At 41.9% G+C, this 27,700-nt stretch overlaps 2 protein-coding genes across 9 annotated transcripts; one reads left to right on the plus strand and one right to left on the minus strand.

Moving 5' to 3' along the window:
* Positions 1-535: 535 nt before the first annotated feature.
* On the minus strand, positions 536-5,630 carry LOC120046814 (neuronal pentraxin-2-like). 3 transcript variants are annotated; one of them, XM_038992341.1, is made up of 5 exons: positions 4,376-5,630; positions 3,163-3,382; positions 2,603-2,847; positions 2,190-2,369; positions 536-1,823 (listed from the first exon to the last, which is right to left on the minus strand). In XM_038992341.1, exons 1-5 carry the CDS (start codon positions 4,823-4,825, stop codon positions 1,587-1,589), a joined length of 1,332 nt encoding a protein of 443 aa, XP_038848269.1. In that variant the 5' UTR covers positions 4,826-5,630; the 3' UTR covers positions 536-1,586. The 3 variants fall into 3 exon arrangements, with proteins under 3 accessions (XP_038848269.1, XP_038848268.1, XP_038848270.1); XM_038992340.1 differs by having other exon boundaries at positions 2,190-2,402; XM_038992342.1 differs by having other exon boundaries at positions 1,822-1,937; positions 2,190-2,402.
* A 73-nt stretch (positions 5,631-5,703) lies between these two features.
* Positions 5,704-26,659, plus strand: LOC120046815 (E3 ubiquitin ligase TRAF3IP2-like). Of its 6 annotated transcripts, none has more exons than XM_038992343.1 (11): positions 5,706-5,799; positions 15,055-15,316; positions 15,718-15,788; positions 17,592-18,256; positions 21,446-21,491; positions 24,167-24,237; positions 24,581-24,678; positions 24,794-24,862; positions 25,035-25,151; positions 25,269-25,343; positions 26,262-26,659. In XM_038992343.1, the coding sequence occupies exons 3-11, from the start codon at positions 15,757-15,759 to the stop codon at positions 26,406-26,408; spliced, it is 1,320 nt and encodes a 439-aa protein (XP_038848271.1). In that variant the 5' UTR covers positions 5,706-5,799; positions 15,055-15,316; positions 15,718-15,756; the 3' UTR covers positions 26,409-26,659. The 6 variants fall into 6 exon arrangements, with proteins under 6 accessions (XP_038848276.1, XP_038848271.1, XP_038848273.1 ...); XM_038992345.1 differs by having other exon boundaries at positions 15,055-15,161; XM_038992346.1 differs by lacking the exon at positions 15,718-15,788.
* Positions 26,660-27,700: the final 1,041 nt, after the last annotated feature.

Consider the following 27,700-nt stretch of genomic DNA (forward strand, 5'->3'; position numbering starts at 1 on the left):
GGAACGAGCAGGTGTTAATGTTCTGTACACTCAGCGTATTTGTTAGGTAATCGACATCTGTGCTGCTCATGACTGTACCAAAAGTTATGTATTTGAATTGTATCTTACAATACCATTCAAATAACTTGAGTTGTACTTTTGTAATGTTAGTTACCCTGACCCAGAATTCCAGACAGAAACTGACCTTCAACTGAACAGCCTCTGGTAGAACAGAATTTTTAAAAAATCAAGGGTTTTTATAAGTAATACAGGACTGCATTGCAATAATGTGAATTCAGGGAAGACTATGTAGATATTAACCCTGGCCCACTTCTATTTAAAACATACCACATTCCATGTATTTTCCAATAGAGAGAGTCAGGGAGATGTTTTCCCACTAGTCTGTAGGAGTCACTAAGTAGAAGTCTGCCTAAATGATTGTGACGCCACCTTTGAGCTGCTCTCATCTCTTAATTAAGCATTACTAATGCTGCCTTGGCCCGTTGTTGGTTAAAGCTACTGGTCTATGCAATTTAGACAGTATATAAACAGACTGCTTTTCAATAATGTTTTATTTGTCTTTTTTTTTTTTTTTCCACATTCTTGTTAATTTGGCAATAATTAGCATAGTAAAGTGCATCTGGAAGAACATCTTCAAAAGGCCACATGAAAAGTAAGCATTGTCTCTTGAGCAAAATCAACAATGTATCTCAATTAAATAACTTTACACACCGAACATTGTTTTCATGGAAAGAGACACTCGTACACATGAACGTATTGTTCATATCATACATAATGAATTGTTCTTATCTGCTTGAAAAATTATATGTACATATTTAACAGTAACAATGCTCCCATATAAATTACGCTTTGTTTGTTCTTGGAAACTACCACTGCACAGACATTGTAGACCTAAACAAACCAACGTGTCCCTAACAACAAGAGGATAATTACGGAACAGTTTTTTGAGACAACAAAATATACTGCTGCAGGCATTGAGGTGGACTTGGGGTATTGAAAACAGTATGGGTGATAATGAAACCTTATCAACATTATAGTACAACAGACATGATGCCACAAGAACACAGATTTCCACACATAACTATGGAATGTTTACCAACTAACTCAAAGATCAAAACTAGTCCATCTCTGCTATAGGTTATTGAAAACCTTCAACATAGCGGTCACCTGGCGAATGTTTGTTTAGATATTCCCCTAAATCTGCTCTCCACTCAAGGTGCAAAAGGCTTTAATGACTTCCATCAGGAGACTTAGATTACTGTATGTGAGTCCTAGGATGTAGGTTACTGTTTGTGGCCTGGGACGTAAGTTACTCTGTGATTCCTGGGACGGCTAATCTGTGTACCTTACACCTCCCATGCCACACGCATGCCTAAGCCAGCCTCACATGCCAAATCCAGTGTCATTAAGTCTGTGTTTGCCAGTGTGTGTAAAACTGGATCTCTGTGTAGTAGAATCATCTGGAATTAGGTAGATCGGCCTTTCCTTACACAGACAAACGAAACACATGACCAGCATTACACGTAGCAGGTACAGTAGTCGTCAAGATCCAGAACATGATTCTCAACACGCCACAGACAGACATCCTAAGACTCAGTCTCAGACAGCCGGTCCTGGCATATCTCTAGAGCCAATTTGGCTGCTCCCCCTCCAAACACCTCCACATCACTGTCCAGCCAGGACACCACGTTCCCGGGGGTGTAGGAGGAACAGTTGGCCATGGTGAGGATGTCAGATGGCTTCAGGACCTTGTCCCAGATGTTAACCTGGCTCAGCTCACCCACAAAGGCCTGTGTGGCGTCAAAGCGCCCGCCCACCATGTCCTGTTGAGGCCATAAACAACAGGCCTCGTTAAAAACAATAACATCCTATTCACTGTGTGGACCGCAAGGCTGAGCCAGACACACTCGACCTGTCTGGTCTCTACTGTACTCGCTCTAAAAAAAACAAAAAAAACATTTATTTTCTCATGTAACTGATCTTTAGGATTTTTGTTAGCGATGGGGCTTTTCAAATTTGGTCTACACTCTAGAGCCTATAGCACAGTACTCATGGTCATGGCTAAGAACCTGTACCATTCAAACCTGATGCGGTTTTGTAAACCAAGAGTAAAATAGGCTAAATATTTCCCATACAAATATATGTAATTGTGTATCCTACAGATAAGGGGCGCTAGTCAGCAGACTCACCTGTTCCTGCCCCAGTATGATGGCTCCTCCAGGCTTGATGCGGTGCCAGGGGGCCAGGTTATCCCCTGCCCCCAGCTTCTGACCATCCTGGTAGGCTTCCCACAGACCATCCCTGGTGGTCCAGGTGATACAGATGTGTCGCCACCTCCCATCACGCACTGATAGAGGCAGCTGAGCCACCTGGACAGGTAACATAGGAGAGGAGTACAGATGCTTACAAACAGAAAAGAGAAATACACATTAGATTGAGGAAGGTTAGGATTTGGTAAAGCTGGTAAAAAACAAAAAATCAGCAACCTCATTAAAGCCAGATCTAATTTAAAACAAAGACTCCTGTCAATAACGGTATGCTCTCCCACAGATCAGCAATACTGAGAATCAAAGAGTCCTTGAGTCATTTAGAGTGCCCTTACCTTGTCATTGATGAGCAGCTCTATGGGGTTGTTTCCCCACTCCATGACGACAATCTCATTGGCCTGTCCTGGCACCCCATAGGAGAAGGGGGTGCCTATGCCAGGGCCGGCGCTGGACCGCAGCCACATGCAGAGAGTGAAAGAGTACATCTCAGGAAGGCTCTTGGCCATGCGGCCGTACAGGTAGTTAGTACGCAGGGGGAGGACCAGCTTAAACTGCTCGGGGGACTTGAACCCACTGCCACCTACAGAGAGAATAATGGGAGAGTTGGCTATGAAGTCACCTCTATACTTATACACAAATTATGAGAACAAAATGATAAGCCAACGTTTGTCAGATTTGATCTAAAGCCTCAGTTGTTTACTGCAGTGGGGTACAGTAGTGGGATAGTTGATAGTCGATAGAATGAATGACTCATTGTGTTTACAATGTGTGAGTCTCCCTGTTTGTGCTGCAGGTGTGTACTACTGTCATCGGATTGTGTACACAGACGTATGTTTGTGCGTACGTGAGTATGTCTGTATGTGTCTGTCATATATTTCTTTTTCCAGTGATTTACCTTTCTCCAGCTCATTGATCCTGGTCAGCAGGGAGTTGAGGGTGCTCTCTGTCTTCTGCCTGTGGGCTGTGGTCTCGTTGTAGAGCAGAGACTTCTCTTCCTCCAGGTTGTTGACCTTACTGAGCAGCTGGTTTTCCAGGTCTCCCAGCCTGCGCTGCAGCAGGTCTCGCAGCTCGCTGGGGAACAACGCTCCCGACATGTTTGCTCTCTGCTGCTGCTGCTGCGGGGACAAGATGGAGACGTCATTAGACAAATAAGTGGAGACAATACAAGATGGTCACAAACAATTAGTGGAGGTTAACGCAGACAGTCTGTGGAGGTTGATAGACGTCAGGTCAATTTGTACTGAGGTCTGAGATGTGCTGCTTCCTGTCTCTTATGTTTGTCACCTTTTTAATGTGTGTAATTTTCTAAGATCATTGGCTGAGTGGAAATCGGCTACACTGTGTGTAGGCTAGTATGTTATCAGAAAGCCCAGGAGTTTTTGTCCTGGCCACATGACCTGACCAGAGAAAACTCTGGCCCCTTATTGTAACTCATGGAGAACATTGGATCTCTCCAATTGTCTCACCAGTTTCCTAAGCCTGTTAATGCATAATGAGCTTAAACACCATCTATTGTGTGGTTTAGCTTGATACCGTCATGCGTTTGTTTCCCAATGTACTTTTACTGCATGGCCTAATGGGGATTACCTGTGGTTCAGGAAGCTCTAAGCTAACAGATGGGACTACACCTACACAAGCTAGGATTGGATTTACTGAACTTGTATTTCGATCTGGAATGAAACAGCTCTGTAAGAGACCTAAATATCCCAAGAAACACATTATATCCTTGGTCATTTGAATGAGCTGTTATTATTAAGAGCTGATACATTTGTTGAGTAAGGTGACATAGGGAACTTAATCACTGGAAGGTAAAGGAGATAAAAGGCTAATCCATTTAGGGTATGCCTCCACATGATGGCAAAAATAGAATATTATAGGCTACAGGCCAAAATGGGAGCAAATTTAATGGCCAAAGTTGACTACAGCAACAGGTGTTCACTTTGGATTCAATGACTTAATAAGCAGACAATCATGCAAGGGGCAACAATTTTAAACATTAGGCCTATTTCAGATGTATTTAAGTCACACTGGTGACGATAATTTTCAGCACTCCCTTTCCATGATTTAGGAAACAAAGAGTAATTTATGGTTACTGTCCCGTGACTTACCTCTAGGTTCTCCAGTCGGTCCTTCAGACTCTGCATGGTTTTACCGAGGTTGTCGATTGTATCATTGGGATCTCTGGGTAAATCTCCCATTGTGTTCTGATTGTTTTTACTCCAAGATCCACCACTTTCATACTTCCCTTCCTCGGAGGCTGACTCGCAGAGGGAGAGCTTGGTGGTCAGCTCGTTTATGGTCCCAAGTTGGTTGACTATCGTCTCTTTCTGTTGGAGAACCGTTTCACGGAGCTGCATGACTGTGTTCCTCAACACTTCCTCGTGAGCCGCCGCGTTTGGTTCGGGAACTACGGGGACCAAACAAGTGTCAGCGCCAACGGCGATGGCTCGGCATAGGAACCGGGCTCCCGTATCCGGATTGTCATCCTGTCCACGCACAAGCTTCTCATAGCCCAGTCCCAGTGCGTAAAAACACAACAATCTCAACAGAGATAACATACCAGGGCAGTATTTTGGTCGTTAAACTTTAGTGAAATAACGGGTGGCGCCTAACCGATTATTATGCCTTTTAAATCCGGTGCGTAAAACACGCCGAGAAAGCGGTAATCTACTCGGAATACCATAGTCAATCTCGGATTAAATGATATATATGGTTTCAAAACGTTATCATTCCATACAAAGTACAATTTTGAAAAGTAAAATTTAGGCGATGGTAAAACCACATGAAGAGTCTGGGTTAACGCTCAAAGTATCCATGCCTTCAATCCGCATTACGCATTTAATGGTGCTTTAAGGACAGCGACCATGAGTTAAGAAGATTACTGTCAGATGTATGGCGCGATTGGATTGGTTGTAGTATGTTGCCATAACTACAGTCCGTATAGGTAGGTTCTGTATGATGGACAAGTCATTTTTGAGTTGTATCTAACTGGTACTGTGTGATCATTGACCAATCAATTGAAATAGATGCTATAACAATGTCCAATATTCCATATCCTTAGAAAAACTATAGTATTAAATAAATTAGGGAAATGCTTCACACATATGGTTCAGATCCATCCAACACCAGTACTAAAGGCTTTAATGGGATCACAGGTGACAAGATAGGTAGGTGGGGTTTCCACTAGATTTTGACTTCGTGGCTCTGCAATATCGTAAAAATTCATGAAAACATAAATGAGCTTTATGGTCTTAATTTAAGGTTAGGGTTAGGCATAAGGTTACCAGTGTGGTTAAGGTTAGGGTTTAATGTTAGGTTGAAAATCAAAGTTTAAGAAGAGAAATTGTAGAAATAGGCAGGCATTATAACTTTGTGGCTGTGGTAACTAGTGACGACCGCATAGTGGGAGGGTTATGAGTACTCTGACACCACCAATGGAAAGATCCAGAAGCGCCTGGCGTGATACACTAGACACTGAAAGAAAGATGATGGAAAGGAGGAGAGCAAAGTTGATGGAATGATGGAAAAGGAGGTGAGTAGAGTTGACAAGGAAACAGATGTCTAACAGGACCATATAAGGATATAAATTGCTGCTGTTTTATCATTGCCACCATGCACACTGATTAAGTCAGCCTGCCATGGTCTCATAGACATAACATAGTACATGTAAATCCGTGACACTCAAATTAGTAAGATTTGTTACAGTTTGGTATGGTTAAATAAGACGGAAGGTTTCTTAAGGCAAAAACGGAGGGAGGTTGGTCGGGCATATAACGCGAACGTCTAGCAACCCAAAGGTTGCGTGTTCAAATCTAATCACGGACAAGTTTAGCTAATTAGCTACTTTTTAGCTAATGTGCAACTACTTAGCATGTTGTTAGCTAACCCTTTCCCTAACCTTCACTGTAACCCTTTAATTTAACTCATAACCTTATCCCTAACCCTAGCATAGAAAACGTTAGCCAGCTAGATAATGTTACCCACAACAAATTGGAATCATATCATACATTTTGAAAATTGGTAACATATTCTACGTCTTGCGAATTCGTAACATAGTGTTACTTCCAAATCCGTAACATATAATATGAATTGTAAATCTTAACACATCATACGAAATGGGTGATGGACATCCACAAATGAATACGTAACATACTAAAAGGAGTGTCTCGAATTTACATACAGAATAATATAAAATGCTCTGAGACCAGGTTGGCCCTAAGAACACTTGGTATCAACCAATATTCATAAAGGATGTGCAGGTAAACAATTAGTAGCATCACCTTCGAGGTCTGACTGTGAAATCTGGAAGACAATAGCATCTAAACAACAGGAGAGATGAGCACTGAGAGGAAGACAGGAAGCTCTGTAACACAGTGGGGTTGGCTTTTGATATGGCATCGAAAACGGTCACTAAACAGCCAATTAGTGATTTGTAACACAGTTCGTATACTGACACAGGGGCGCAAAGCTCAGTTGGGGAAAATATAATCTATTTGTGTGTGTATACAGTACCAGTCAAGGGTTTTTCTTTATTTTTTACTATTTTCTACATTGTAGAATAATAGTGAAGACATCAACTAAAATAACACATATGGAAACATATAGTACCCAAAAAAGTGTTAAACAAATCAAAATATAGTTTATATTTGAGATTCTTCAAAGTAGCCACCCTTTGCCTTAAGCTTCACAAACTATTGGCATTCTCTCAACCAGCTCCATGAGGTAGTTACCTGGAAAGCATTTCTGTTAACAGGTGTGCCTTGTCAAAAGTTAATTTGTAGAATTCCTTTCCTTCTTAATGCATTTCAGCCAATCAGTTGTGACAAGGTAAGGTGGTATGCATAAGATAGCCCTATTTTGTAAAATACCAAGTCCATATTATGGCATGAACTGCTCAAATAAGTAAAGAGAAACAACAGTCAATTATTACTTTAAGACATGAAGGTCAGTCAATCAGGACATTTCAAGAACTTTGAAAGTTTCTTCAATTGCAGTTGCAAAAACCATCAATCGCTATGACGAAACTGGCTCTCATGAGAATCGCCACAGGAAATAAATGCTTCACAGAGTTCAAGTAACAGACACATCTCAACATCAACTGTTCAGAATCTGTGGGAATCAGGCCTTCATACGACTAAAGGACACCAATAATAATAATAAGAGACTTGCCAAGAAACATGAGTAATGGACATAAGACCGGTGGAAATCTGTCTTTTGGTCTGATGAGTCCAAATTTGAGATTTTTGGTTCCAACAGCCGTGTCTCCGCATGTGTGGTTCCCACCATGAAGCATGGAGGACGAGGTGTGATGGTATGGAGGTGTTTGCTGGTGACACTGTTAGTGATTTATTTAGAATTCAAAGGCTATTTGACCAAGAAGGAGAGTGATGGAGTGCTGCATTAGATGACCTGGCATCCACAATCATCCGACCTCAACCCAATTGAGATGGGGTGGCTACTTTAAAAAATCTAAAATATATTTGTTTAACACTTTTTTTTGTTACTACATGATTCCATATGTGTTATTTCATAGTTCATAGTGTTGATGTCTTCACTATTTTCTACAATGTAGAAAATAGTAAAAATAAAGAAACACTTGAATGAGTAGGTGTGTCCAATATATGTGTGTATATATAGTGCATTTGGAAAGTATTCAGACCCCTTGACTTTTTCCAAATTTTTTACGTTAGCCTTATTCTAAAATGGATTAAATCGTTTTTTTACTCATCAATCATCAAATCAAATGACGAAGCAAAAACAGATTTTTATAAATTGTTGCAAATGTATTAAAAACAAAAACTGAAATATCACATTTACACAAGTATTCAGACCGTTTACTCAGTACTTTGTTGAATCACCTTTGGCAGCGACTACAGCCTCGAGTCTTCCTGGGGTTGACCCTACAAGCTTGGCACACCTGTATTTAGGGAGTTTCTCCCATTCTCTGCAGATCCTCTCAAGCTCTGTCAGGTTGGATGGAGAGCATCGCTGCACAGCTATTTTCAGTTCTCTCCAGAGATGTTCGTTTGGGTTCAAGTCCGGGCTCTGGCTGTGCCACTCAAGGACATTGAGATTTGTCCCGAAGCCACTCCTGCGTTGTCTTGGCTGGGTGCTTAGGGTCGTTGGCCTGTTGGAAGGTAAACCTTCGCACCAGTCTGAGGTTCTGAGCGCTCTGGAGAAGGTTTTCATCAAGGATCTCTCTGTACTTGGCTCCTTTCCCTCGATCCTGACTGGTCTCCCAGTTCCTGGCACTGAAAAACATCCCCACAGCATGATACTGCCACCACCATGCTTCACCGTAGGGATGGTGCCAGGTTACCTCCAGACGTGACGCTTGGCATTCAGGCCAAAGAGTTCAATCTTGGTTTCATCAGACCAGAGAATCTTATTTCTCATGGTCTGAGAGTCATTTAGGTGCCTCTGCCTCCAAGCAGGCTGTCATGTGCCTTTTACTGAGGAGTGACTTTCCGTCTGGCCACTCTACCATAAAGGCTTGAAAAATATATGGCAAATGGAAATCCAATATGGAAGATTGGTGGAGTGCTTTAGAGATGGTTGTCCTTCTGGAAGGTTGTCACATCTCCACAGAGGAATTCTGGAAGTCGTTCAGAGTGACCATCGGGTTTTTGGTCACCTTCCTGACCAAGGCCCTTCTCCCTTGATTGCTCAGTTTGGCTGGGCTGACAGCTCTAGGTCGAGTCTTGGTGGTTCCAAACTTCTTCCATTTAAGAATGATGGAGGCCCCCGTGTTCTTGGTGAGCTTCAATACTGCAAACATTTTTTGGTACTCTTCCCCGGATCTGTGCCTTGACACAATCCTGTCTTGGAGCTCTACAGGCAATTCCTTTGACCTTATGGCTTGGTTTTTGCTCTGACATGCAGTGTCAACTGTGGGAACTTACAGTTGAAGTCGGAAGTTTACATACACTTAGGTTGGAGTCATTAACTCCTTTTTCAACCACTCCACAAATTTCTTGTTAACAATCTATAGTTTTGGCAAGTCGGTTAGGACATCTACTTTGTGCATGACACAAGTAATTTTTCCAACAATTGTTTACAGATATTATTTCACTTATAATTCATTGTATTACAATTCCAGTGGATCAGAAGTTTACATACACTAAGTTGACTGTGCCTTTTAAACAGCTTGGACAATTCCCGAAAATTATGTCATGGCTTTAGAAGCTTCTGCTAGGCTAATTGACATAATTTGAGTCAATTGGAGGTGTACATGTAGATGTATTTCAAGGCCTACCTTCAAACTCAGTGCATCTTTGCTTGACATCATGGGAAAATCAAAAGAAATCAGCCAAGACCTCAGAAAAAAAATTGTAGACATCCCACAAGTCTGGTTCATCCTTGGGAGCAATTTCCAAATGCCTGAAGGTACCACGCTCATCTGTACAAACAATAGTACGCAAGTATAAACACCATGGGAACACACAGCCGTCATACCGCTCAGGAAGGAGATGCGTTCTGTCTCCTAGAGATGAACGTACTTTGGTGCGAAAAGTGCAAATCAATCTCAGAACAACAGCAAAGGACCTTGTGAAGATGCTTGAGGAAACCGGTACAAAAGTATCTATATCCACAGTAAAACAAGTCCTATATCGACATAACCTGAAAGGCCGCTCAGCAAGGAAGAAGCCACTGCTCCAAAATCGCAATAAAAAAGCCAAACTACGGTTTGCAACTGCACATAGGGACACAGATCGTACTTTTGGAGAAATGTCCTCTGGTCTGATGAAACAAAAATAGAACTGTTTGGCCATAATGACCATCGTTATGTTTGGAGGAAAAAGGGGGAGGCTTGCAAGCCGAAGAACACCATCCCAGCATCATGTTGTGGGGGTGCTTTGCTGCAGGAGGGACTGGTGCAATTCACAAAATAGATGGCATCATGAGGTAGGAAAATTATGTGGATATATTGAAGCAACATCTCAAGACATCAGCCAGGAAGTTAAAGCTTGGTCGCAAATGGGTCTTCCAAATGGACAATGACCCCAAGCATACTTCCAAAGTTGTTGCAAAATAGCTTAAGGACAACAAAGTCAAGGTTTTGGAGTGGCCATCACAAAGCCCTGACCTCAATCTTATAGAAAATTTGTGGGCAGAACTGAAAAAGCGTGTGCGAGCAAGGAGGCCTACAAACCTGACTCAGTTACACCAGCTCTGTCAGGAGGAATGGGCCAAAATTCACCCAACTTATTGTGGGAAGCTTGTGGAAGGCTACCCGAAACGTTTGACCCAAGTTAAACAATTTAAAGGCAATGCGACCAAAAACTAATTGAGTGTATGGTAACTTCTGACCCACTGGGATTGTGATGAAAGAAATAAAAGCTGAAATAATTCTCTCTACTATTATTCTGACATTTCACATTCTTAAAATAAAGTGGTGATCCTAACTGACCTAAAACAGGGGATTTTTACTAGGATTAAACGTCAGGAATTGTGAAAAACTGAGTTTAAATGTATTTGGCTAAGGTGTATGTAAACTTCCAACTTCAACTGTATATAGCCTTTCCAAATCATGTCTTATCATTTTGAATTTCCCACAGGTGGACTTGGACTCCAATCAAGTTGTAGAAAGTGCTCAAGGATGATCAATGGAAACAGGATGCACCTGAGCTCAATTTTGAGTCTCATAGCAAAGGGTCTGAATACTTATGTAAATAAGGTATTTCTGTTTTTTTAAATGATATATTTGAAAAATGTCTAAAAACCTGTTTTCGCTCTGTCAATATGGGATATTGTGTCGATTGATGAGGGGAACTTTTTTAAATCCATTTTAGAATAAGGCTGTAACGTTACAAAATGTGAAAAAAGTCAAGGGGTCTGAATACTTTACGAATGCATTGTATACACACTACATGACCAAATGTATGTGGACACCTGCTCTTTGAACATCTCATTCCAAAAACATTGGGATTAATATGGAGTTGGTCCCCCCTTTACTGCTATAACAGCCTCCAGTCTTCTGGGGAAGCTTTCCACTAGATGTTGGAACATTGCTGTGGGGACTTGCTTCCATTCAGCCACAAGAGCATTAGTGAGGACAGACACTGATGTTGGGCGATTAGGCCTGGCTCATGGTCGGCGTTCCAATTCATCCCAAAGATGTTCGATGGGGTAGAGGTCAGGGCTCTGTCTCGACAAACCATTTCTGTTTGGAGATCGCTTTGTCCACAGGGGAATTTTCATTCTGAAACAGGAAAGGGCCTTCCCAAACTGTTGCCACAAAGTTGGAAGCAGAGAATCATCTACAATGTCATTGTATGCTGTAGCGTTAAAATTTCCCTTCACTGGAACTAAGGGGACTAGTGTTGGGGTTCGTTCCTTGTTCCTTGTCAATCATTGGCTCATTGGTGAAATAAGCATTCATACAATATCTTTAATTAAATCATTCAAAAACCTTTATTAATGCAATTGCAGACAGACGTTGACAACAGGAACATAGCACGCATGTTTCCGAGTAAGTTCTGCAAAATATAAAATGGTCCGAGTTGTTTTATTAGGCCTGCAGTCATATATCTTAGTGATGTCACTGCCTATGTCATTACCTTCTACTCCTGAGACCAAACCCATACCTACACAACCTTGAAACTCTTGTTTGTTATAGCTATCTAAAGGCTCAGCAGTAAATGTCCACTCCCCAAGTTGATTTTTAGTGGAATGTCTGACTAATCTCTTTCAGTCCCCTGCAGAGTTCTGTCTCACAGTCACAAATCTCTCAGACCACTTCTTTATAAGAGGCAGAGACTAGAAATACTGTGGAACAATATTAAACATTATAATGAATATATATGGTTAATCTGCAGTATAGGACCCTATAAATGTCTTATAACCCCTCCCCTTCTATTAATACAACATAAGCATAATCAATTATTATAATACATCACACATTTGGTACAGCCCCTATCATAACCACAAGGTGAACCCGACACTATTTCACCTTTATTTAACCAGGTAGGCCAGTTGAGAACAAGTTCTTATTTACAACTGCGACCTGGCCAAGATAAAGCAAAGCAGTGTGACAAAAACAACAACACAGAGTTACACATAAACAAACGTACAGTCAATAACACAAGAAAATAAATAAAGATCTATGTACGGTGTGTGCAAATGTAGAAGAGTAGGGAGGTAGGCAATAAATAGGCATAGAGGCAAAAATAATTACAATTTAGCATGAATACTGGAGTGATATATGTGCAAATGATGATGTGCAAGTAGAGATACTGGGGTGCAAAAGAGCAAGAGGGTAAGTAATAATATGTGGATGAGGTAGTCGGGTGTGCTATTTACAGATTGGCTGTGTACAGGTACAGTGTTAGGTAAGCAGCTCTGACAGCTGATGCTTAAAGTTAGAGAGGGAGATATGACTCCAGCTTCAGAGATGTTTGCAATTCGTTCCAGTCGTTGGCAGCAGAGAACTGGAAGGAAAGGAGGCCAAAGTAAGTGTTGGTTTTGGGGATGACCAGTGCAATATACCTGCTGGAGCACCTGATACGGATGGGTGTTGCTATGGTGACCAGTGAGCTGAGATAAGGCAGGGCTTTACCTAGCAAAGACTTATAGATGACCTGGAGCCAGTGGGTTTGGCGATGAATATGTAGCGAGGGCCAGCCGACGAGAGCATACAGGTCGCAGTGGTGGGTAGTATATGGGGCTTTGGTGACAAAACGGATGGCACTGTGATAGACTGCATCCAATTTGCTGAGTAGAGTGTTGGAGGCTATTTTGTAAATGACAAGGCCGAAGTCAAGGATCGGTAGGATAGTCAGTTTTACGAGGGTATGTTTGACAGCATGAGTGAAGGAGGCTTTGTTGCGAAATAGGAAGCCGATTCTAGATTTCATTTTGGATTGGAGATGCTTAATGTGAGTCTGGAAGGAGAGTTTACAGTCTAACCAGACACCTAGGTATTTGTAGTTGTCCACATATTCTAGGTCAGAACCGTCCAGAGTAGTGATGCTAGTCAGGTGGGAGGGTGCAGGCAGCAATCGGTTGAAGAGCATGCACTTAGTTTTACTAACATTTAAATGCAGTTGAAGGAGTGTTGTATGGCGTTGAAGCTCGTTTGGAGGTTTGTTAGCACAGTGTCCAAAGAAGTGCCAGATGTATACAGAATGGTGTCGTCTGTGTAGAGGTGGATCAGAGAATCACTAGCAGCAAGAGCGACATCATTGATATATACAGAGTAAAGAGTCGGCCCGAGAATTGAGCCCTTTGGCACCCCCATAGAGACTGCCAGAGGTCCGGACAACAGGCCCTCTGATTTGACACACTGAACTCTGTCTGAGAAGTAGTTGGTGAACCAGGCGAGTCAGTCATTAGAGAAACCAAGGCTGTTGAGTCTGCCGATAAGAATGTGGTGATTGACAGAGTCGAAAGCCTTGGCCAGGTCGATGAATACAGCTGCACAGTATTGTCTCTTATCGATGGCGGTTATGATATCGTTTAGAACCTTGAGCGTGTTGCACCCATGGCCAGCTCGGAAACCAGATTGCATAGCGGAGAAGGTACGGTGGGATTCGAAATGGTCGGTGATCTGTTTGTTAACTTGGCTTTCGAAGACCTTAGAAAGGCAGGGTAGGATAGTTATAGGTCTGACAGAACTCTGCAGGCTATCTCTGCAGTAGATTGTAACTCCGCCCCCTTTGGCAGTTCTATCTTGACAGAAAATGTTATAGTTAGGGATGGAAATTTCTGGATTTTTGGTGCACTTATAGGACCAGGGCTGACATTTGATGAACTGACTTGTTGGAAAGGTGGCATCCTATGACGGTGCCACGTTGAAAGTCACTGAGCTCTTCAGTAAGGCCATTCTACTGCCAATGTTTGTCTATGGAGATTGCATGGCGGTGTAGCTGAAATGGCCAAATCCACTAATTTGAAGGGGTGTCCACATACTTTTGTATATATAGTGCATGTACAATAACAAACGTAACATATCATACTAATTATGACTGTCACGGAAATCCGTTTACTATGTTACGTCTACCACTGAGTCCAGGTTGCAACCAGCGTTAGAGCTCTTTCAAGTCACATTATGAGTTGAGGTGAGTACAATGCCACAATGAGCTTCAGTCAAAGATCTTTACAGTTCAACATCACTGTTAAAGCTGCAATATGTAACTTTTTGAGCGGCCTGACCAAATGCACATAGAAATATGAGTTATAGATTTGTCATTCGCATTGAAAGCAAGTCTATGAAGCGGTAGATCTGTTTTATGTGCACTATTTTTATGCTTCCCGTTCTTAAATTTCGTTTTTGTGTATTTTACTTTCAGTTTTGTACACCAGTTTCAAAAAGTCGAAAATACAATATTTTTGGTTATTGAAAATGCATTTCACAGCGGTTTAGATGGTACAAAGATTATTTTCACTTATTTTGTTTTGCTTGTTTTGTAACAAAATGAAATTAGGCGAACTTTTAAAATTGTACCTACAGGAAATGGCAGAGTGATTTCTTCATAATCCATCTTTCAAGTTTGTCAATGTTACATAAAGCTCTATACACTTCGTCATATAAACACAGCTTTTCCCCGACTGCCCATCCAAGCCATGGCAGAGTGCTGTATGGGCCCTGCAGTAAAGCACATTTGTAGCTTGTGTGCTGATTTTAAAATGGACTGTCTACACCTCAATATCTTATATGTATGTCTATAGACATGCAAACTGAACTCTACATCGTTTGTATTCATATGCAAATATTGGGAATTAAATAGATATTAGATAAAACATGATAAATAGCTCCTACAATGTTGTTGTTTTGTATCTCAAATAGGTTTCACAATCTTATTTGACGTCCAACGCGGGATGGGCGGGGCTTGGGAGAAAGGAAGGTCTACCTCCGTAGCTCGGACGGGGCTGAATACTCCGTTGTCTCGAAAGGTACAGTGCGCTCGTCGGAACTTTAATAAAGATTTCATCCGGTTAGGAATGTAAATTGTTATGTAGATGTTGGTAAATATTTGGAAGTAAAAAGAGAAGTAAACGTGCATTTTTCATGACAGAGTCATATCCTGTCATTCCTACCTTGAACGTAGGTAAGTTCGCTTTCTTTGACTGCCTAACATCTTGTTGTTTTTCTCCTTTACATTGCCTTTGTTTTGTGCCAGTTTAAGGCTGATGTGGTCAAAGTTAATACATCAGAAAAAAACGAATCATATTTATGCAACATTCATAGTCAATCCTAAGCATATTCCTAGGTAGAAGTCACTTCACACGTAAACTTTTTCTTATCTATTCTTTTTCCTGAGCTACAAAACTAGATGTGAAAAGTAGGTATTTCTGTACCTTACCAGATACACCAGTAGCCTGAAGATATTGTTCTGCATATCCAAGCGTGCATTGTAAAACCTGTTGCCTAGACACTTTTGTTTTGAGTCTGTTTGTGGTTTGACCTGTAACTTTTGCGCTGGGGTCTCAGTAATAATTTTAATGACAGGTTTGTGAAATCCTTTGGTGTCCTTGGAATAAGTGAACGATGTTACCCTCTCTGCAAAGTGCATCTCCAAGGTAATCGCCTCAGAAGCTCGCACGACACGTTGCTAACTGTAGCAAAATGGCTTCTATTAATTACAGTGCAGACAAAGGCTTTGAACAGTTGTGTGGTAGTTACTCGGTTGATGATAAAGATCACATAACTCTCACAGTGCCTTCAGAAAGTATTCACGCCCCTTGACCTTTTCCACATGTTGTTGTCTTACAGACTGAATTTAAAATGGATTACATTTAGATTTTGTCACTAGCCCCATAATGTGAAAGTAGAATTACATTTGTTGTCATTTTTACAAATTCATAAAAAAATGTAAAGCTGAAATGTTGAGTCAATAAGTAAACTGAACAAAAACATAAACACAACATGTAAAGTGTTGATATCCCAGAAATTTTCCATACACACAAAAATATTATTTCTCTAATTTTGTGCACAAATTTGTTTACATCCATGTTAGTGGCACATCAAGAAGCTGATTAAACAGCATGATCATTACACAGGTGCACCTTGTGCTGGGGACAATAAAAGGCAACTCTAAAATGTGCAGTTTTGTTACACAACACAAGCCACAGATGTCTCAAGTTTTGAGGGAGCGTGCAATTGGCATGCTGACTGCAGGAATGGCCACCAGAGCTGTTGCCAGAGAATTTAATGTTAATTTCTCTACCATAAGCCGCCTCCAATGTCGTTTTAGAGAATTTGTCAGTATGTCCAACCGGCCTCACAACCACAGACCACGTGTAACCACGCCAGCCCAGGACCTCCACATCCGGCTTCTTCACCTGCAGGATCGTCTGAGACCAGCCACCCGGACAGCTGATGAAACTGAGGCATATTTTTGTCTGTAATAAAGCCTTTTTGTGGGGAAAAACTAGTTCTGATTGGGTGGGCCTGGTTCCCAACTGGCTGCACCCCTGCCCTGTCATGTGAAATCCATAGATTAGAGCCTAATTTATTTATTTCAAGTGACTGATTTCCAAACTGTAACTCAGTAAAATCGTTGAAATTGGTGCATGTTGCATTTTTTAATATTTTTGTTCAGTATATTTAACCCCTTTGTTATGGCAAGCCTAAATAATAAGCATTGACTCAGTAAATTTAATTCATTTTGAATTCAGGCTGTAACACAAAATGTGGAATAAGTCAATAGGTATGAATACTAACTGAAGGCACTGTATTTGAGAGCTGTCATTCACTGGCATTTCACTATGGAGTACTTTCTAGGCCAGGGATGGGCAACTGCAATTTTGAAATTTGTTTGTGCATCAGCAGTTTTTCACTTGTTATGCCTGTCACTGACAGTCACTCAATTATCCCATGTCAACTACCATTTTTTAGATTGGTAAGTTAGCTGGAGAGACTATCTAAACTTCTAGTAATCATGGTCAAATTACTGACCGGGAAGCCCCCATTGATTTTGTTAGTCACTGTCATTCAGATATCACATTAAAAACTGCAAATATTTCTCCCCGCCCCATGGCAAAATGTGTTGAATTTAATATTGGAAATGAGTTACAGTATAAATTGCCAAATCTTCTCTCTGCCGCATGGCAAAATGAGTAGAATTACAGGAAATGAACACTTTTATTCTCTCTGCTGTCAAGAGGGGAGCCAGTAAAATGTTTTGCCCGCAAGGTAGGGGTGGGGGGGGGCAACAAAATGTAACTTAGGGCCGGCTCTCTCATTCATGTGGGAACGCAGACATGAACCACAGCGGCCCCTCATGATGAGTTCAGATTTTGTGGTCCCCACCCCGATCAAAGTGGCCCATCCCTGTTCCAGGTTATACACTGTTGGCTGACTTGTCTCTTCACTCTTTGTAGACTCCCTCCCCTGCTGGACAGCTACAGTCAGTGTGAGGAGAATGATGAGACAATGAGTGACGCATCCATATCTAGTGCCCTACGCTTAAGACCCCATAGTCAACTCAATTATCCAGAAGTCCTCAGCCAGAGCAGGATGGCCAATAGAGAGCCACACGGCAGCCAAGAAGAACCACCGTCAAGATCCAGCCAAAACTGGCCACCCCAGGGACTATGTGCTGGCTACAGCCCCCAGACACCCTACCCCGGACAGGAAGAGATGTGTCTGAGTGCCCTGGACCACCAGAGGTACGCCTGGCTGAAATCCAGCTTTGCCAACAGCAGCGACGGATGCACTGGAGGGCCATACCCAGACAGCCTGCCATCCTACTCATACCCACACGGTGCAGACTTTGCCAGTTGCCCAGTAGAGGAGGGCTATCATCACCAGGGTAAATCCCACCACTCACTCCCCGGGCGTTACAGCCCCAGCATCAGTAGTTTGGAGCAGCCGTACTCTCTGCTCTCCTGCCCACCAGAGGCTGCCCCCCGTTACCCTTTCCTTCCCCCGTACCCCTACCCTACCCAGGGCCCGGTCTGCTGTGCACAGTGCCCTGCACAGGGGCTCGGAATGGGCCCTGTCCTACAGCTCGTTCCAAGGCCAAGTTACCGTCCACCCTACTATGGTGAGTTCCAGTTCCAATCATATAGGTGTGTGTGTGTGTGTGTGTGTGTAAAACTATATTTAGTATATTGAGTTGCACCCCCCTTTCGCCCTCAGAACAGCCTCAATTCGTCGGGCCATGGACGCTGCAAGGTGTCGAAAGTATTCCACAGGAAGGCTGACCCATGTTGACTCCAGTGCGTCCCACAATTGTGTCAAGTCGGCTGGATGTCCTTTGGGTGGTAGACCATTCTTGATACACACAGGAAACTGTTGAGCGTGAAAAAAAACAGCAGCGTTGCAGTTCTTGACACAAACCGGTGCGCCTGGTACCTACTACCATACCCTGTTGTCTTGCCCATTCATCCTCTAAATGGCACACATCTCTAGGCTTAAAAATCCTTCTTTAACCTGTCTCCTCCCCTTTAACCTGTCTCCCACTGCTTGAAGTGGATTTAACAGGTGACATTAATAAGGGATCATAGTTTTCACCTGGATTAGCCTGGTCAGTCTATGTCATGGAAAGAGCAGGTGTTCTTAATGTTTTGTACACTCAGTGTATGTCACCAGAATCCCAGTCCATATGTGGCATCCTATTCCTCAGAGGCACTCATATTTTGTCCTTCCACCTCCTAAAATGTTAGATCATCCACAGTGCATGCAGCAACATATTCTGTCTATAAGCAGGTTCCCATCCAACCTTTTTTTTATGCGAGTAAAGTACATGTCAGATAAAAAATGTCATGACAGGCCTGATGGAAGCAAATTTGACGGTAAACTTTCCAAATGTCGACAAAACAAAATACGCTAGACAAGGTGGGATCTTTTTGAGTCGGTAAAAATGTATAATGCGAGAAATAGTGATGGAGGCGCCTTATGATGGCTATTAGATCAATATTTGCACATATCGAAGTAAACTTGGAGTCACGCGTTGACATGGTATGGTGTGTGGTCCTCCCACTACGACTCCTCGCTACAGATGAAATAAATGATGATGAACTTCACAGGGTGGTGAAAGTGCTAGGTGATGAGCTTGATGCTTTCCATTAAAACATTTTCTGGTGACAAGCTCATCGATGCTTCCCTGCCGTTTGACAAATAACAATAATCTTGCTCTTTTGCCCATAATAATCTCATCATGTAGGCCATACCCGCACTGTATCTGCGAGTTGTTGCGTAGAGTGTGTGTGCTAAGACCAGAGTGCACATTCGCTATATAACCCGCCAATAATTGTGACAAAACCATTAATAGAGTTGAAAATGCGATGGAAACCTATTTAACTTGTACTTTATTCGGTACATGGGAATTGAACCACAAAAGTTACTTTCATGTGCACTACTTGATGGAAACACATCTCTGGTGGGAAAATGCTGTTATTGTTTATTGTGGGTTTTAGAATATTCCCATCGAAGTTTGTCATCAATTGGATCGAAACCTAGCTAATGACAATTAAAATTATACTCTTTGTATGTATTTGTTACTATATATATATCTATATATGTGTGTGTGTGTAAGTATTTATGTCTACAAAAAAAACGAGTACCAGTCAAAAGTTTGGACACACCTACTCATTCAAGGGTTTTTCTATATTTTTACGACTGATGAGCCTCCACTGATCAATATGAAATTGTATTTGTCACATGCACCGAATACAACAGGTGTAGACATTACAGTGAAATACTTACTTAGAAGCCCTTAACCAACAATGCAGTTTTAAGGATAAAAAAAAAGAAGATATAACAAATTATTAAGGAGCAATAATAATATCTTTATTTTTACTATTTTATACATTGTAGAATAATAGTGAAGACATCAAAACTGTGAAATAACACATATGGAATCATGTAGTAACCCAAAAAATATATTTTAGATTGTTCAAAGTAGCCACCCTTTGCCTTGACAGCTTTGCAACACTCTTGGCATTCTCTCAACCAACTTCACCTGGAATGCTTTTCCAACAGTTTTGAAGGAGTTCCCACATATGCTGAGCACTTGTTCCTTCACTCTGCTGTGGAGGCCAGGTCATCTGATGCAAAACTCCATCACTCTCCTTCTTGGTCAAATAGCCCTTACACAGCCTGGAGGTGTGTTTTGAGTCATTGTCCTGTTGAAAAACAAATGATAGTCCCACTAAGCGCAAACCAGATGGGATGGCGTATCGCTGCAGAATGCTGTGGTAGCCATGCTGGTGAAGTGTGCCTTGAATTCTAAATAAATCACAGTGTCACCAGCAAAGCACCATCACACCACCTCCTTCTCCATGCTTCACGGTGGGAACCACACATGCGGAGATCATCTACTCTGCATCTCACAAAGACACGGCAGTTAGAACCAAAAATCAAAAATTTGGACTCATCAGACCAAAGGACACAAGCAATGGACAGTCTAATGTCCATTGCTCGTGTTTCTTGTCACAAGCAAGTCTCTTCTTATTATTGGTGTCCTTTGGTAGTGGTTTCTTTGCAGCAATTTGACCATGAAGGCCTGATTTCACACTGCCTCCTCTGAACTGTTGATGTCTGTTACTTGAACTCTGAAGCATTTATTTGGGATGCAATTTCTAAGGCTGGTAACTATTGAACTTATCCTCTGCAGCAGAGGTAACTCTGGGTCTTAATTTCCTGTGGTGGTCCTCATGAATGCCAGTTTCATCATAGCGCTTGATGTTTTTTTGCGACTGGACTTGAAGAAACTTTCAAAGTTCTTGATTTTCCTGATTGACTGACCTTCATGTCTTAAAGTCATGATGGACTGTTTCTCTTTGCTTAATTCAGCTGTTCATGCCATAATATGGACTTAGTATTTACCAAATAGGGCTATCTTCTGTATACAACCCATACCTTGTCACAACACAACTGATTGGCTCAAACGCATTAAGAAGCAAAGAAATTCTACAAATGAACTTTTAACAAGGCACACCTGTTAATTGAAATGCATTCCAGGTGATATCTCATGAAGCTTATTGAGAGAATGCAAATGGTGTGCAAAGCCGTCATCAAGGCAAAGAGGGGCTACTTTGAAGAATCTCAGATATAAAATATATTGTGATTTAACACTTTTTTTTGTGTTATTTCATAGTTTTGATGTCTTAACTATTATTCTACAATGTAAAAACCCTTGAAATGAGTAGGTGTGTCCAAACTTTTGACTGGTACTATTTTTTTAATAAATAATATATATATATATATATATATATTGGTGTCATATCAGGTCCGGACCACTGCAGACATCAAGATGCAGCTGGCACCACTCAAAGGTGAGTTGTCTAACTAACCCAGCCTTTCTACCAAAAGGCCTCCTGCGGGGACGGGGGCCTGGGATTAAAAATAAATACATCAAATTAAATATAGGACAAAACACATCACAACAAAGACAACATAGCAAGGCAGCAACACATGACAACACAGCATGATAGCAACACAACATAACAAAAACATGGTAGCAGCACAAAATATTATTGGGCACAGACAACAGCACAAAAGGCAAGAAGGTAGAGACAACAATACATCACACAAAGCAGCCACAACCGTCAGTGTCCATGATTGAGTCTTCGATTGAAGAGATTGAGATAAAACTACCCAGTTTGAGTGTTTGTTGCAGCTCGTTCCGGTTGCTAGCTGCAGCGAACTGAAAAGAGAAGCGACCCAGGGATGTGTGTGCTTTGGAGACCTTTAACAGAATGTGACTGGCAGAACGGGTGTTGTATGTGGAGGATGAGGGCTGCAGTAGATATCTCAGATAGGGGGGAGTGAGGCCTAAGAGGGTTTAATAAATAAGCATCAACCAGTGGGTCTTGCGACAGGTATACAGAGATGACCAGTTTACAGAGGAGTTTAGAGTGCAGTGATGTGTCCTACAAGGAGCATTGGTGGCAAATCTGATGGCCGAATGTTAAAGAACATCTAGCCGCTCGAGAGCACCCTTACCTGCTGATCTATAATTTACGTCTCTGTAATCTAGTATGGGTAGGATGGTCATCTGAATCAGGGTTAGTTTTGCAGCTGAAGTGAAAGAGATTTAACTTTAGCCTGCAGCTTTGATATTTGCTGAGAGAAGGACAGTGCACCGTCTAGCCATACTCCCAAGTACTTGTATGAGGTGACTACCTCAAGCTCTAAACCCTCAGAGGTAGTAATCACACCATTGGGGAGAGGGGCATTCTTCTTACCAAATCACATGACCTTTGTTTTGGAGGTGTTCAGAACAAGGTTAAGGGCAGAGAAAGCTTGTTGGACACTAAGAAAGCTTTGTTGTAGAGCGTTTAACACAACATCCGGGGAGGGGCCAGCTGAGTATGACTGTATCATCTGCATATAAATGGATGAGAGAGCTTCCTACTGTCTGAGCAATGTTGTTGATGTAAATTGAGAAGAGCGTGGGGCCTAGGATCGAGCCTTGGAGACAGCAGATTTTCTGACTTTATACACTGCACTCTTTGAGAGCGGTAGTTAGCAAACCAGGCCAAAGACCCCTCAGAGACACCAATACTCCTTAGCCGGCCCACAAGAATGAAATGGTCTACCGTATCAAAAGCTTTGGCCAAGTCAATAAAAATAGCAGCACAACATTGCTTAGAATCAAGGGCAATGGTGACATCATTGAGGACCTTTAAGGTTGCAGTGACACATCCATAACCTGAGTGGAAACCAGATTGCATACCAGAGAGAATACTGTAGACGTCAAGAAAGCCAGTCAGTTGATTATTGACAAGTTTTTCCAACACTTTTGATAAACAGGGCAAAATAGGCCTATGACAGTTAGGATCAGCTTGATCTCCCCCGTTTAAATAAAGGACAAACTGTGGCTGCCAACCAAGCAAAGGGAACCTCCCCAGAAAGGAGAGACAGGCTTGGTGATGATAGGGGCAACAACCTTAAAGAAGAAAGGGTCTAAACCATCTGACTCAGATGTTTTTTTGGGGGTCACGTTTAAGGAGCTCCTTTAGGAACTCCGACTCAGCGACTGCCTGCAGGGAGAAATTTTGTAGCGGGGCAGGGGAAAAAGAGGGAGAAGCATCGGGGATAGTCGCATTAGAAGGGGTGGAAGATGAGGAAATGTTGGACGGTCTCTGATGTTACAACTTCCCCTCAATGTTTTACTTCCTTGGTTACATTTTAAAAACTGTCTAGTGTAAACGATGACATCTGTGACAATATCAAGCCCTTTGAAGAGGATGATTTAAGGAATGAATACTGTAAATTCTTCGACAGAGAAGAGTTCTGACAATCTAATTATGTCAATTACATGTAACATACTCTTTTTCCATTGGAACAGGCATGTGCTTCTTTTAATAATAACGTGTTTTCGGTTCCGGACTCTGCATGCCACTGAAGTCGTACACAAACAGTACAGGCCATAACACAGCGTTAGCTATAAGGTGGACACCACAGGAGGCTGGTGGGATGAGCTATAGGAGGACAGGCTCATTGTAAAGAATGGAATGGAATTAATGGAACGGTATCAAACACATCAAACATATGGAAACCATACGTTTGACTCATTCCCTTCAAACCATTACAATGAGCGCATCCTCCCATAGCACCTCCCACCAGCCTCCACTGGTGAACACACATCATAGGTAATGGTTTAGTACAGACCAATAGACAAGGGGTCCAAGCAACCAAACAGAAAGTGGGAACTCAAATATCTAAAAGGCCAATAACTGCCTGGACAATTTCCTCAACAGGAACAAATTAAGTATTGGCTCAGTTAGAGCATGGCGCTTACAACACCAGGGTTGTGGGTTTGATTCCCACGGGGACCAGTACGGGAAAAAGTACAAAAATGAATCCACTCACTACTGTAAGTCGGTCTGGACAAGAGCATCTGCTAAATGACTAAAATGTAAATGTAAATTACACTTAGTGTAAGTTACATTGTAAGTCAAGTTCTTGACTGGCACTATGATTTGGCTTGTCTCTCCCATCACAGTGAGAGCTTTGTCCCCCAACACAGACAAAGTGACAGACCTGGGAGTAGTACACAGCTGTCATTGGAGCAAAGTAAGTGCTGTACAGAGTATGGTAGACCAAAACTGCCAATAGTATCAACATGGAATTTGTTGTCTTTCCTTACTAGCACTGACTTTGCAGATAGTTGCTTTATTAAGGAACATTTTTACTTACTCTGATTGTGATATGTGGTTGTCTCACCTAGCTACCTTAAGATGAATGTGACTAACTGTAAGTCGCTCTGGATAGGAGCATCTGCTGAATGACAAAAATGTCAAATGTTTGTGATATTATACAAATAGGAGTGATTACACACTTGTTTCTGTTGGTCCATACTGTGTGCTATTTAACAGCACACAGTGCTATTGAGTAACATGTTATTTGTTTATTTTAGGAAAGGTCTTTGTCACCTATGAGAGAGACAGCGACAACCATTTTAAAGAGACCATGAACTTTGTTTCCCTGCTGCGACACAACGGCTTTGACACTAGTGTAAGGCTACTTTATTCCTCATCACTTTTTACAGTTCAGAATTAAAGAATTTCACTTGACATTTACTGATGTCAAGTAGTATATTAGTGATGTTTCTCTTCCTGTATGGTTTCAGGTGGATGTATTTGAGCAACAGCTCATAAGTATTAGCGCCATTGACTTCATGGAAAAATACATCAACGAGGTAAAATGGCTGATTCAACCTCAGAGGACTTTGACAAGATGGTAGAAATACTTCTTAACCTTTTAATCAATGCTATGTTACATCACAAATGAAGTCATGAAGTCAAGTTAGCATGTGTCAACATGAAGTGGCCTGGGCTGAGGGCTAATCCTTTCTATCTCCACCTTCTCAGAAATATTACCTTATCATCATTGTTATCAGTCCCAAGTATCATGAGACCGTAACGGGGGCTAACATCTATATGGAGAAAGACGAGAGGATGTTACACACAGTCTATATCCATAAGCAGGTGAGCTTATGGCAGTCCATAAAGAAACCTAATGATAATCATCTATCAAAAATAATGTTTTCATCGATTTCATGCTTCACTTCTAGAAAGTGATATGAAAGTGTGACTATGTTACAGCTGCAGAATGAGTTCATTCAGAATGGATGCCAGAACTTCAGATTCATTCCCATACTGTTTCCAGGAGCTAAAAAGGTATTGGACTTATGTGGAAATTAATGTAGTTTTTTAAAAGCACTAAAACACTTAACTAAGAAACTGAAAGACAATAGCCTCTCTCCCTCTAGCCCATTTATACCTTGCGCTAACACCACTGGAAGTTGGTGGCACCTTAATTGGGGAGGACAGGCTCATAGTAATGGCTGGAACGGCATGAATGGTATCAAACACATGAATTGTATGTGTTTGATAGCATTCCATTTACTCCATTCCAGCCATTATGATCCGTCCCACCCTCAGCAAAACGATTGTACCCACGTTTTCAGATGTGTCCACACGTGCTATTAAAATGTGTCTTTTCTGTCCACTGTCTGCATTGTGACCAGATTTCCTGGTCCCTCCCTGTATGCAAATGATATGACAGATATTGTTTCAAATTAATATGTATTATTTCTTTTAAGACACCTATTGACGCCACAAGTCAATGGTGACAGCTGTCAATGGTATTAGAGGGTGGGAAATTATGATTTTAAATGGTTTCACTGTTCACATCCGTTTACACTTGTACAATATCCAGACACAATACGTGCCTGACTACCTCCAGAGGTGGGCAGGAAGATCTGATCACAATCAGATGCTTCTTTTAATCGTCTACATCAGGGGTGTCAAACTCATTCCACGGAGGGCCTAGTGTCTGCAGGTTTTTGGTTTTTCCTTTCAATAAAGCCCTAGACAACCAGGTGTGGGGAGTTCCTAACTAATTAGTGATGTTAATTCATCAATCAAGTACAAGGGAGGAGCGAAAACCCGCAGACACTCGGCCCTCCGTGGAATGAGTTTGACACCTGTGGTCTACATCTATCTAAAAATGTGGGCACAATCAGAAAGTGGACAAGATCAGGACAAAGGCTGCATGTTAGAACCAGGTATAAACAGGGCTTCTGACTGTCTCAGTGCCATGTTCCTGCCTGGCTCCAGAACACTCTAGTCTACACCTGGCCAAAGGACAGAGACGACATCCTACGTCGACTGATGAGAGTGGAGAAGTACAACCCTCCGCCTGTTGGGGAGCTACCCACCATCGTTTCCACCCCCCTCTAGAACCACAGCCTGCAGGGTTTACTTTACAGTGAAGTCCAGCCATGCTGTTTTTCCATCAGGACTGGGTCCCACTCCCAGCCTTTTTTGGGGTGAAGGCACTGTTATTCTAGGGAATTTGTGTTTCCATAGCTATGGCTGAGTGACACTAAGGAGTTGTGAAGCACATAATCAACAACCTCTGTCTTTTGAGAACATCTGTTGCAGTATTCTGCCCAGGGAGGTGGCAATAAATTGGATTTGATTGATGTTTACCCTGTCTTATTTCAGTTGGCTTGCTCCATATAAAAACTACTATGGCATGCATCCAAGATGAGTGAATAAATATAACCTTATTTTACTAAATAAATGTTTTCCCTTATGGAAATACTCTTTTAAACGGAGGCATTTTGACTTGGACTTAAGTCACGATTTTCTTGACTCGACCAGTGATGACTTTGTCAGTCTCTCTCCCTTGCATGATTCAACATGCTAGCTACAACAGCAAATGTTACATAGCTACTGTACTAGCAGTCTAGCCTTACTTAGCTTTCTATCTGATGAAAAATTGCTTTAAAGATTGTTGGACCGCAGCTTTTACCATGACTTGGGACTCAAGTATAAAGGACTCGGAGTTGGACTCCAGGTATAGTGACTTAATCACTGCCCAGCGGGGTCTGAGTACATAGACAATTTTGACAGGTCGGTCCATCGGCAAAGAACATCTGCATCTGAAATGGTGCACTATCACAGGTGTCAAACTCATTCCAGAGACTTCAGTGTCTGTGGGTTTTCACTCCTCCCTTGTACTTGAATGATTAAGGTAATTGATTAGTTAGGATGTCCCCTCACCTGGTTATCTAGGTCTTAATTGATTAGTTAGGACGTCCCCTCACCTGGTTATCTAGGTCTTAATTGATTAGTTAGGACGTCCCCTCACCTGGTTATCCAGGTCTTAATTGATTAGTTAGGATGCCCCCTCACCTGGTTATCCAGGTCTTAATTGATTAGTTAGGACACCCCTCACCTGGTTATCCAGGTCTTAATTGATTAGTTAGGACGTCCCCTCACCTGGTTATCTAGGTCTTAATTGATTAGTTAGGACGTCCCCTCACCTGGTTATCTAGGTCTTAATTGATTAGTTTGACAACTAGGTGAGGGGAGGTCCTAAGTCTTCGTTTGACAATAATTGAAAGAAAGTAACAGACCAGCAGACACTTGGACCTCCACGGAGTTTGACACCCCCTGCCTTATAGTGACATGGTTAATGCTATACGGTATCCTTGGGACATCCCGAGCATAAACCTTTTAAATTT

The sequence above is a fragment of the Salvelinus namaycush genome, chromosome 4 (genome assembly GCF_016432855.1).
Source record: "Salvelinus namaycush isolate Seneca chromosome 4, SaNama_1.0, whole genome shotgun sequence".
Taxonomy (NCBI): Eukaryota; Metazoa; Chordata; class Actinopteri; order Salmoniformes; family Salmonidae; genus Salvelinus; species Salvelinus namaycush.